The sequence below is a fragment of the Pinus tabuliformis genome, chromosome 9, assembly GCF_031772625.1.
Source record: "Pinus tabuliformis cultivar Carrire ecotype Pingquan chromosome 9, CPIR1, whole genome shotgun sequence".
NCBI classification, from domain to species: domain Eukaryota; kingdom Viridiplantae; phylum Streptophyta; class Pinopsida; order Pinales; family Pinaceae; genus Pinus; species Pinus tabuliformis.
In genome coordinates this window covers 2,008,646,701-2,008,659,597 of record NC_142307.1, presented here as the reverse complement: position 1 = coordinate 2,008,659,597, position 12,897 = coordinate 2,008,646,701, and the positions used below count along the sequence as shown (strand labels likewise).

General features: G+C 34.7%; 1 protein-coding gene across 1 annotated transcript; it reads right to left on the bottom strand.

Moving 5' to 3' along the window:
• Positions 1–9,588: 9,588 nt before the first annotated feature.
• Positions 9,589–11,437, bottom strand: LOC149157119 (receptor-like serine/threonine-protein kinase At1g78530). The gene is made up of 2 exons (XM_089445561.1): positions 10,151–11,437; positions 9,589–10,066 (listed from the first exon to the last, which is right to left on the bottom strand). Exons 1-2 carry the CDS (start codon positions 11,376–11,378, stop codon positions 9,618–9,620), a joined length of 1,677 nt encoding a protein of 558 aa, XP_089301687.1. The 5' UTR covers positions 11,379–11,437; the 3' UTR covers positions 9,589–9,617.
• Between the last annotated feature and the right edge of the window lie 1,460 nt (positions 11,438–12,897).

Sequence of the window (12,897 nt, the reverse complement as noted above, 5' to 3'; positions counted from 1 at the left end):
AATGAATCCCATCACACCATGGCTATCCAGAAATGGCAAAGCAAGGCTAAAACCATTGTCAAATCTTGGAAAAATCCATGCCACCAAAAAAAATAAACCAAATATACACATGCATATACCATGCATGCCAAAACGATTTAGGAAATAATACATGTAGCATTTTACCTGCAAGTATTCTCGTTGAAGCTACTTGATCCATCTTTTCCTTGCTTGATCCTTGCTTGTTTTCTTCCTGTGTCCTTCCTTTTCTTTCCCTGTCCTTCCTTTGCTTTCTTGCTTTCCTTCTCCTCTTGGTGCTCTTCTCCTCTCTGAGACTAAATAAAAAATAAAACTGACAAAAGGCTACCAATTGTTGCTCTGATATCTTTTTATGCTTAGTGCCTCAAGTTTCTTTATTTTCCTTAATTTTCCTTCAATTTTCTCCTCACATGTAACCTGTTACCTTTCACCTTCCTTTTCTCCTATTTTCCTTTATTTTCATAAATAAAATGCCAATAATGCCTTTTTTCCTTTCCAAATCCTTTTTCATTGCCTTTTCCAATTTCCCCTTAGCCATAAACACAACAAGTGATGCCCACTAGGATAGTTTTCCCAACATTCAACTTGGAATAACTGTCCCTTGACCTAGATCTTATTTTTCCTTTATTAACTTTCTTACATGAACTTTTAGCCTGGGGTTGTTACATAAACCATCATAATTAGTTCAATAGAATGCAAGAACTTATAGACAACATTCATCAATGTTGTAAATTTATAAACAATCTACCAACAATAAGGTAAACTGAGTAGGCTATATTTGCTTTTGCCAAGTGTTGACAGACATTAGGACTGGATGCTTCATATGGATGACATGTGGTGGGGTGTAATACCCTATAGATCAAGGTCATATGGAAATGTTCCATAGGGAATTGAAAAATGATGAAAATGTGGAGAGGAATTGCCACTTTAGAAATTAATAAGTCTAAACATTCTACTTTATAAACATTTTCTAGTAATCATCACCAAAATCTGATATAGTGGTTGGTTAAATTGAAATTTCCATTGCTTAAATTACATTTGTTAATGTAGTAAGGGATTTAATACCCTGAAAAACCCTTATCACGCCCAAATTGTGCAATCTCAATAACTCATATTTGAAAACCAACAATCTTCTAAATTTCTAGCTAGATTTTGGGTAAAAGTGATAAGAAAAATATTACCTAGGAAAAATTCAAAAAGTAGAATGTTTATTACTACTTTACAAATGCCAAGTTGGAATAAGTAGCATATCCTCAACATGGAAAATGGAGCGCTAAAGTGAATCCAAATGGTTACATTTATCAAACATATAAGGATATTTTTTGGATGGTCCATGAATAATTGATAAAGGCTTCACTCAATTTTAAAATTGGGAATGAATTGAGGGTCATTGATACATTTTAAGGTTATTTTTGTGGGTTGAAAATAAAACTAAATGAGAAACAAAAATTAATAGATTAGATGAGATCAATATGCCACAATGCAATAAAATCAAAGAAGAAACTATCCTTGAGTGCATGCATGGTGATTAATGCTCATTGTTATATATCTTCACCCTTGGGCTTACTTTCCTCTTCCTCGCTAGTGAAACCATAGTCATTCTTAGGTTATCTCCATAGCCATCTTGGACCTTTATATTAAATTTTGAAATAATATTTACATATCTTGAGTACACCAGTGGAAGGTATTACCACATGGTACATATAAAACATGTTTAGCACAATTAGATGCCTAACCACTCACTAGTTGGGCCTTGGCCTTGCACTATACACTAGAAATTGGCATGAGACATTTACTTGACTTACACATGGGTTCATTTATTTAAGCTCATATGGTTTGGCTTCCATCATCATAAAGAATTATTTACAATTTATACATAAATTAATTGAAAAGATGCAACGTGTCAAAAATGGACTACAAAAATTGGCATACTCATGTAGCATTATCAATAAGGAAAAATAACAACTCCTAAAGATGATCATCCAAGGAATAATAAACATTGGAAAATCGTAACTTATGAGTTTTATTACTTGCTCAAGCACTCAATGGATGTATACCAATGTTGCTCCTTGCCTTGATAGGAGTTATAGATTTCAACATAGAAGCAACTCTATCTATACATCCCTTGAGATTCATATCATTTACATGGATAACCATTGGAAGTATTCCAAGAAGAAATGAAACATATTCACAATATTTCATTAATGGGATTAGCAATATAGGGAATTTTGTCCAAATTGAGAGCCACTTGTGTAAGCCTTTCTCATAAAACATCAATTTCATATTTAGTTGTCACTCTACAAATTTTTCCCTAGACATATGCCAACTACCACCAATTATAGACATACCATCATAATTAGATAAAAAAATGTGAGAATTTGTAGACAACGTTCATCAGTGTTGTAAACTTGCAAACAACCTACCAAAACTAAGGTAAATTGAGCATGCTATCTTTACTCATTCCAAGTGTTAACAAATATTAAGAACACAAATCCAATTAGACAAGATTGAAAGTTCCTTAAGTCTAGAGCAAGCACATTCTTGTTAAGAATAAACCAAAAATTATTTATTGAATCAAGATACAAATTTACAATGAATACACAATATTCTATTGTTTAATGAATCAAATGCCAATCCAAGAAAGTACTATTGAGTATTTCACATGTGGAGATCTTAAGTATGATGATGACTGCCAATTGTAATAATAAATATGTAAGACTATGTGTAATGTTGTCATACAAGTTATGGGCCACTACAAAATTGGTAATTAAATTTTGAGAAAAGTCCTCTAAATCATCATCACACATAAATTAGGCCCTTCGAGCTTATCACCTCATATGATTATAAATTTTCATGATTATATTAAATCTCCATATAACAAAAAAATATAACATACAATTTCTATCTATAAAATAAGTTAATAAATAAAAATCTTGAATAATTAACTATACATAAATCCCAAAACTAATACATGATCTTCATTTTACAATAAATTTTATTTAATAATAATTATTCTTAATAAAAAAGTGTGATATAAAAATTGAAGGGGTCTTATTCAAACTATTCATAAATTTGTTTTCAACAAAGTCTCTTTCCCCTTAATATTATAAATTGTATTCAAAACCATTAAAAAAATATCTCATTCAATAATCATTATTCTAAACCACTGAGAAGCATCTTATTCAATAATCATTATTCTTAATGACTAAGAAAGTATCATAGCTTATAAAGAGATTTTTCAAATGAAAATATGTATATTTCCTTTTTCCTATACTGAAGGGGAATGACATACAAGAAAAAGTTATTTGAATATAATGATTAACTAAATTATCATATTTTAATTAGAAATTTAGAAAATATATTTACATTGATTAAATATTGATACACACAAATACATATATATTATTTTAAGATAAATAAATTATTTAGATTGCATAATCAACTAATTGAGCAAACTTCTCAATCCCATATCAATATAGAGAATTAATTAACTAAAAAATATCTTTGAACCTAAGTAAGTCTAACCAACACCTAAAAACTAAAAGCATACTCCTCTAACATATAATCACATCTAAAATAAAAATTATATGATATAACCATTCACATTAATTGGAATAATCTAATAAAATCATTTTCCTCCACAAATATGTGCTAACCATTAAATGGAGTAACGTATTCTAATCATTTTCTTCCACAAACATGTTCTAATCAGAATATGGAATGATTTGGTCAGTCCCCTATCCAAGGCAATTCAATCCATTTTTTGAACTCTTATGGATTTTGGCAACCAATTGCTCTAGCGATGCCTCAACCTCTTGAAGGGTCGGTCATTCATGAGGATCCCCTTTGGTACACATCATTATTATATTCGCCAACCACACAACAATTCCATGCCCCATAATTTCACTTACATCATGTGATTCTTTTTCTTCATCTTCTTCTTCCTTCCTAATCTCCTCCACCAATTTCTCATCAATCACCACCAACAATCTGTTGGGGAATGCATCGCCCACCCAACTTTGAAATGTCAAACATGATTTCCCTTCTTTTGAGAATAATGGATCTATGGGCTTCTTTCCTGTCATCGTTTCCAACATCAAGATGTCGTAGCTATATACGTCCCCTTTCATGGATGGGTGCCCTCCTATACCATATTGTGTAATCAACATATATAGAACTTTTATCAATGACTCATATATATTCGATATACAATATTTCTCAACCAATCAAGTGTATTAGTGTTTACCTAGTGAAATGTAACCAACAAATCCTATCACAAGACTAGAGGTGTCCCTTGAGATTACTATTGTTGAATTGGCATGCGCTTGTGATGACATCATCAAGCATGAAATATTGAAATCGACAACATGGGCTATCATCGACTCATCCAATAAAACATTGGAAAGTTTTAGATTGCAATGAATAATGGTCAGAGAGAAGTGATTGTGAAGATATGTCATTCTGTGAGCCACATCCTTGAGAATGCTCAGTCGTCTTTTTTAGACCCAACCTGCAATTATTTTGACTACAATGCAAATTCTTATCTAGGCTCCCCTCTGAGATGAACTCCATAACCAACGATTTTACTTGCAAACTTCAACATATGCCCGACGTTCTCACCATATTCCGATGTTAGACTCTTCCCAACATCTTGCATTCTTTTATAAGCCTCTTGTATGCACCTCATGATGTGGCAGAGTGTATAAATTTGAAAGAAACGAGTGTGCCATTGTCTAATATTCCCTTATACACTGACCCATGGATGCCACATCCCACTAGGTTATCCCAGTTAAAACCTTTACTTGCTTTGTTAACCACTTCCTCACTTATAATCTTTGTCTCATGGAGTTGGCTCCTGAGCATCATCCCTAATCTCATTGAAATAGTTTCCAACCATGTATACTTTATACTACAAAAATATATCAAAATCATTAAGACTAGACAAGATACCTATAAAAAAGCTAACCCAACCGAAGTGGCCAAGGTAACTACCTCTAGGCCATTGGTACGACATCTTGGTAGAAATTGGTTGGTTCCAATATAGCTACCACATCAAATGGAAAATCCACCAAAGATGAGCCCACAATATTCTAAGAGAATAAACCATTCTAAACCAATACTTCCCTTAATGGAGCATCACCCATGTACTATCACCCAGAATACCAAAGAGGTAGACTCATAACAATGTTAATGTGAGCAAACCTAGAATAATGATTTTCCAACCCCCCACGACTTCACTAGAAGAGTAAATCCAATTCCTTGGAGACCTGGGCTTTGACCCAACTAGATAACCCAGAGGCCCAATATAAATTATGCACACATAGGGCTCCAATCTAGTCCCTCGTCAACCTAGAAAAAAAACCACTACATTTACTTGAATATAAAAGACAATAACATAATAAGCATTGCATTCCCTCACCATGGGATGGAGAGATTTTCCCTGATTGATACCAAGAAATAAGGATAAAAGTACTAACCCAAATGGACTGACTCCCCCCTTCAATCACAAACAAAAACAACCAAATTTTTTTTATAGCAAACAACTTCAGACCCAACATGAAGGAATTAAATGGGATGGGAGGATAAGGAACATAATGGCTATATTCATGAAAACTATTAATACCACACACAAACAACCCCACCCAATTCAAAATAGTAGACACGAAAATCAAAACCCTCCTCCCCTTGGGATCCCAATCAAGCCAAATCCCCCCACAACCATCCCAGAGCACCTAAGCCTTTCCAACGAGCACCAAAAATAACCTTCTTCCCCTAAGAAGAAATAATAATAGAGATAAAGATGAAGTGAAATAATGTACCTAGTAGTCCTGAAGAAAAATACCCATTTTCCATGCAACAGTCATGCACCCATCGTTTTTTCATTCCACGGTGTTGTCATGATACCACGAGCTTACCTGTCACTGAGTTGGACCCAACATTTTTGTGGAAGGGGGGGGGGGCAGGGCGGGGTGTTTCTATAGCACAAGAGTAGAGATTCCAAATAATCCCCATTAGCTAGTAAGTTTCCTGAACTCTGAGATAAAAAGTTGCTCTAGAGCTCAAAGACACCAAGGCAATTATAAACCAACAATTCCCCAATCTCTTCATCCAGCTTCCACAAACACTCCCCATTCCAGGTCGAAGATAACAAAACGCCTATGTCTCAAAGACATCCACCCTTGTCCACTCACCCTTCTAAATACTCGATCTTTCTCTCTTGGTCAAATAAATCTACCATACAGCCTGCTCTCCACCGCTTGCCGTAATTTCAAATGAAAACCTTCCATAATTTCCCCCTATTGCTCCACACTAGTGCATTGGTTTTGAACACCATACACAACTCACACAAATAGCTCCATACCTGATGCTAGTAATCCACACATCACTCATGTCCTAGGCCTGAGATTAGTCTTCATTACACTCTTGTGGGGTTGACGCCATGTTTCCACACATGTTTTCCAAGTGGGGTGGCTATGTTCCACTCCTCCCATTTGTCAAGCTTGTCACCCCATCTGAGGGGGATCATTTACTATTATTGATATTAATACTATTGATTAATATTTTAGTGATTGTAATAATATTTTACACTTATTGTTTGTAAATTATCGATGGTATTATTAAATGTCATTAAAAATAATATATATATATTAAATGTCATTAATAATTTTGATATTAAATGTCATTAAAAATAATATATATATATATATATATATATATATATATATATATATATATATATATATATATATATGTATATATGTATATATGTATATATGTATATATATATATATATATATATATATATATCGAGAGAGAGAGAGAGAGAGAGAGAGAGAGAGAGAGAGAACTAACCTTCAAGTTTAAAGTCATGTGGGAAGTACTAACTTTGATAGGTTGAGTTGACATTGCATCATCAATAGTTGTGACTTGTCTCTTGAGAATATTACAAAACTCTAATTACAAAACTTTATCTTGTGTATGTTTTTTCTTTTACAATATCAAAATTGAATAAATAAAACTTCCATGGAGGAAAATTTATGCAAATAGAAAATACATAATTATTTATGACAAGTATGAAGCCCACCTATATCTTTCACTTTTGGAATTTTTTATAATGCCAAAATTACCATTATTCACCAACAATGGGTGCAAACCCTATATGTTCTAACAGAAAAACCATCAAACATATTGCACTAAGTAGAAGGAGATTGTAGCAGGTCGAAAGTGGGAAATAATGATGCAATAGTTCATAAAGCATCCACCAACCAAATCCATGTGGTGGGGTGTAATACCCTATAGAGCAAGGTCAGATGGAAATTTTCCATAGGGAATTGAAAAATGATGAAAACTTGGAGAGGAATTGCCCCTTTAGAAATGAAGAAGTTTAAAAATTTACTTTATAAACATTTTCTAGTATTCATCACCAAAATCTGATTAAGTTATGTTGGTTAAATTGCAATTTAATTTGCTTAAATTGCATATTTTAATGTAATAAGGGATTTAATACCTAGAAAACCCTTATCACACCCAACTTGTGTAATCAAAATAACACATATTTGCATAACCAAAAATCTTCTAAATTTCTAGCTAGAATTTGGGTAAAAGTGATTAGAAAAATGTACCAAGGAAAAATTCAAAAGGTAGAATGTTTAGTACTACTTTCCAAATGGAAAGATAACATAAGTAGCATACCTTCAACGTGGAAAAGGGAGTGCTAAAGTGAATCCAATTGGTTACATTTATCAAAGATAAGAGGTTATTTTTTTGGATGGTCCATGAATAATCAATAGATGCTTCACTCAATGTCAAATTTAGGAATGAATTGAGGGTCATCAATTATTTTAAGGTTATTTTTTGGGTGAACAATACAACTCAATGAGAATAAAAAATTATTAGAATATATGAGATCAATATGCCACAGTGCAATAAAATCAAAGAAGACACTATCCTTGAGTTCTTGCATGGTGATTAATGCTCATTTTTATTTACCCTCTCCCTCGGGCTTATCTTCCTCTCCTTGTTAGTGAAACCACAACCCTTCTTATGTTCTCTCCATAGCCACTTTGGACCTTTCTATTAAATTTTGAAATAATATTTACATATCTTGAGTACACCATGGAAGATACTACCATATGTTACATATAAAACATGCTTAGCACAATTAGCTGCATAATCATTCACTAGTTGGTGCTCTTGCACTATGCACTAGGAATTTCTTACACATATGTTCATTTATTTAAGCTTATATAGTTTTGTTTCCATCACCATAAAGAATTATTTACAATTTATACATAATTTAATTCAATAGATCCAATGGGTCAAAAATGGGTACAAAAATTGGCATACTCATATAGCATTATCAACAAGGAGAAAAGAACAACTCCTAAAGATGATCATCCAAGGAATAATAAACATTGAAAAATCCTAACTTATGAGTTTTATTACTTGCTCAACCACTCAATGGATGTATGCCAATGCTACTCCTTGCCTTGATAGGATTTGTAGGTTTCAATGTAGAAGAAACTACTATCTGTACATCCCTTAAGATTCATATAAAGGAAACATTGCATCCTTTAAAAAGAGAATCATTGGAATTATTCCAAGAAGATACGAAACATATTCACAATATTTTCATTAATGAGATTAGCAATATAGGGAATTTCGTGCAAATTGAGAGTCACTTGTGTGAGCCTTTCTCATAAAATATCAATTTCATATTTAGTTGTCACTCTATACATTTTTTTCCAGACATAGGCCAACTACCACCAATTATAGAAAAACCATCATATTTAGATCAATAAAAGGTGAGAATTTGTAGACATCGTGTTGTAAACTTGCAACCAGCCTACCAACAATAAGATAAATGGAGCATGTTATCTCTACTTGTGCCATGTGTTAACAAATATTAGGGATGCAAATCCAATTAGACAAGATTGAAAGTTCCTTAAGTCTAAAGCAAGCACATTCTTGTTAAGAATAAAATAAAAAATATTTATTGAATCAAGATACATATTTACAATAAATGTACACAATATTCTAATGTTTAATGAATCAAATATCAATCCATAAAAGTACTATTGAGTATTTCATTTGTGCAGATCTAAAATATGATGATGACCAACAATTATAATATTAAATATGTAAGACTATGAGTAATGTTGTCACACAAATTTTGGGCCACTATAAAATTGGTGATAAAATTTTGAGAAAAATAATCCCACTTATTATCACATATAAATTAAGCCCTTCCAACTTATTACCTTATATGATAATAAAATTTCATAATTATATTAAATTTCTATATAACCAAAAAAATAAAACACTAATTCTATTTATAAAATAAATTAATAAAAAACAAATCTTAAATCATTAACTATACATTAATCCCAAAACTAATATATAACTTTTAAAATAGAGAAATTATTTAAAATATATAATAAACAAGTTGAGCCAGTCTCAATAAGATATCAAAATCAAAAACTAATTAACTAAAACCTAAATAAATCTAACCAACTCCTAAAAACATACTCCTCTAACATATAATCACATCTAAAATAAAACTTATTACGTCGTCCACATTAAGTGGAATATTCTAACTATTAAATGGAGTCCGAATCGGAATCTGAAATGGTTTGGTCCGTCACCTGGCGGTTTAACCCATTTTCTGAAATCTTATGGGTTTTGGCGACCAGCTGCTCTAGCGATGCCTCAACCTCTCGAAGAGTCGGTCGTTCACCGGGAGCTCTTTTGGTACACATCACACCTATCTTCACCAACCACACAGCAATTCCATGTCCCGTAATTTCACGTACATCACATGATTCCTGTTCTTCATCTTCTTCTTCCATTCTAATCTCCTCCACCAAGTTCCCGTCAATCACCTCCAACAATCTGTCGGGGAATGCATCGCCCACCCAACTCTGCAATGATTGCCCTTCTTCTGAGAAAACTGGATCTGTGGGCTTCTTTCCCGTCATCGTTTCCAACACCAAGATGCCGTAGCTGTATACGTCCCCTTTCATTGACGGACGCCCTCCTGTACCATATTCTGTAATCAATTTATACATAAAACCTTTATCAGTGAATCATCAATATATATATCTGACATACAATATGGTGTATCAGTATTTACCTGGTGCGATGTAACCAACAGATCCTATCACAAGACTTGAGGTGTCCACTGAGGTTGCTGCTGTTGAATCGTCCTGCCCTTCTGCAGATATCATGAGGCGTGAAATACCGAAATCTCCAACATGGGCCGTCATCGTCTCATCCAATAAAACGTTGGAAGGTTTCAGATCGCTATGAACAATGGCGGGAGAGCAGTTATGGTGAAGATATGCCATTCCATGAGCCACGTCCTTGAGAATGCTCAGCCGTCTTTTTAGACTCAACCTGCAATTATTTTCCCTACAATGCAAATGCTTATCCAGGCTTCCCTGCGACATGAACTCCATAATCAAAGATTTGACCTGCAAACTTGAGCATACGCCCACCATTCTCACCAGATTCCGATGCCGGACTCTGCCCAACGTCTTGCATTCTTTTACAAGTCTCTTGTATGCACCTCCTGATGTGGCCGACTGTATAACTTTGACAGCAACGATTGTGCCATTGTCTAATACACCCTTATACACTGACCCATGGCCGCCACGTCCCAGCAGGTTATCCGCGCTGAAACCACTAGTTGCTCTGTTAACCTCTTCCTCACTGACAATCTTCGTCTCCCGGAGTTGGCTCCTGAGCATCCTCCCTAATCTCGCTGAAATAGTTTCCGACAATGGAGACTTTTTACTACGAAAATATATCAAAGCTATTAAGAGTAGACAAGATACGAATAGCAAAGTTAAGCCAACTGAAGTGGCCACGATAACTATCCTTCTCTTGGAATCATGATGGAATTTACAAGGGGGCATCTCTATCCATCTGCCACAGAGTGCAGCATTCCCTAAGAATGATGTAAAATTCAGTTTTCTGAAAGCTCCAGAGGATGGTATTTCTCCGGTGAAGTTATTGTATGACAAGTTTAAATGCATAAGCTTCTGTAATTTCTCTAAAGAGCGAGGCAGGGGACCGGAAAGCTTATTGAAAGAGAGATCCAAATCTTGAAGGCCAGCAACTTGATCGATTGATGTCGGAATCGTGCCTTCCAATGAATTGTGAGAAAGATTAAGGTAGTCCAGTCCAGCACAATTCACTAATTGGCCGGGTATGCTCCCCGAAAAATTATTGGCAGAGAGATCAATTGCTAGAACCATTTGCATTCCTCCCAGTTCGGCAGGCAGCCTTCCTGTGAGTGCATTATGTGAGACATTAATGTAGAACTGTAGGTTATGAAGGCTAGCCACTTTCGATGGCATCACGCCGCTTAGCTGGTTGTAACTGAGGTCCAGAAGCTCGAGACTGGAACAATCCCCGATACTGTTGTTGGATATTTTTCTTTTAAATGGGGAAAATACCAAAAACCAATATTTAAACACACAGAGACAGTGCTCTGTTTTACTTTACTCCAGGATCTTTTGTGCACAGGAAGACTCAAAAAATTTCACAGAGAAAACAGAGTAATTCACCACCATTAAAACTTTCTATTCATTAAAAATTGATACAAAGATTTACCACTGTAAAATCCCTTTTATATTCACTGCTGTGAAAAATAACTTACTGCTGTAACAAACGTTTACATGAGCTTACTGCTGTAAAACAAAATTCACACAGGCTTACAAAATTTCACGCTCCACCATTTCCTTTATGCAAAACCACACATGGTTTTTGCTATTCCTCTGTTTTACAATTCCTTACAAAACATTACCAAATACATTTGTGCACTGCTGTGCATTCACCCTCTGGTTCTTCACATTTTTCACACTGCTGTGTATGAAATACAACACATGGTTTTCGCTTCACCACTCTAATTTTACTCTACTGTGAACTCACACTAAAACCTCCCGTGTGCCATACATGAAACAATGGTCAACACAGTAATAAATTACATACACCTATCCCATACAGAATTTATGTGATAAGTACATACGCCCATTCCTTCTCATAAAAAAAACTTACGAACTCTATGTAAAACTTTAATATTTTACCTACCACTATGACATTTCATTAAGACGTATGGTCAACCAAAACTTAGATTTACTCCACGCAACATTTAATATTTGCCGCCGGGTGAATTTCAAACATTATGCAATTTGGTTTTGGGAAGCCATCGGGTCCACTCCATCGCATCGCAACTTTACTCATGTCAAAGACCCCGACCCTATGATATTGCCGATAGCGATGTGCCGATGCGATATCGGCGATCGCTTATCGCAAACACAAGAGCTTCCTTATGACTCCTTCACTTCAACTTTGCCGATGCGATATCGGCCCTTCACTTTGACTTTGCCGATGCGATATCGGCGATCGCTTATCGCAAATACAAAGGCTCCTTTATAATTCCTTCACTTCATTTTGCCGATGCGATATCGGCAATCGCAGTTGAAATTATATTTTCAACACTCCCCTTTAATTTCAACTGTCGGGCATTCAATCATACCCAAACACTTCCTCAAAAATTCAAAGCTCTTCTGATCCAATGGCTTTGTCAAAATGTCTGCTACCTGTTCCTGAGTACTGCAATGTTGTAGCACAATTTCTCCATTGTTCACCAATTCTCTGATATAGTGAAACCTTGTATCAATGTGTTTCGTTCTCTTATGAAACACTGAATTCTTTGACAATGCAATAGCTGAGCTATTGTCACAAAAAATCACTGTCGCTTTTGCCTGCTCTTGGCCCAAGCTTCTCAACATTCTTCTCATCCACACTGCTTGACATGCTGCTGCTGTAGCTGCCACATATTCAGCCTCTGCTGTAGACAATGCTACAATGGAC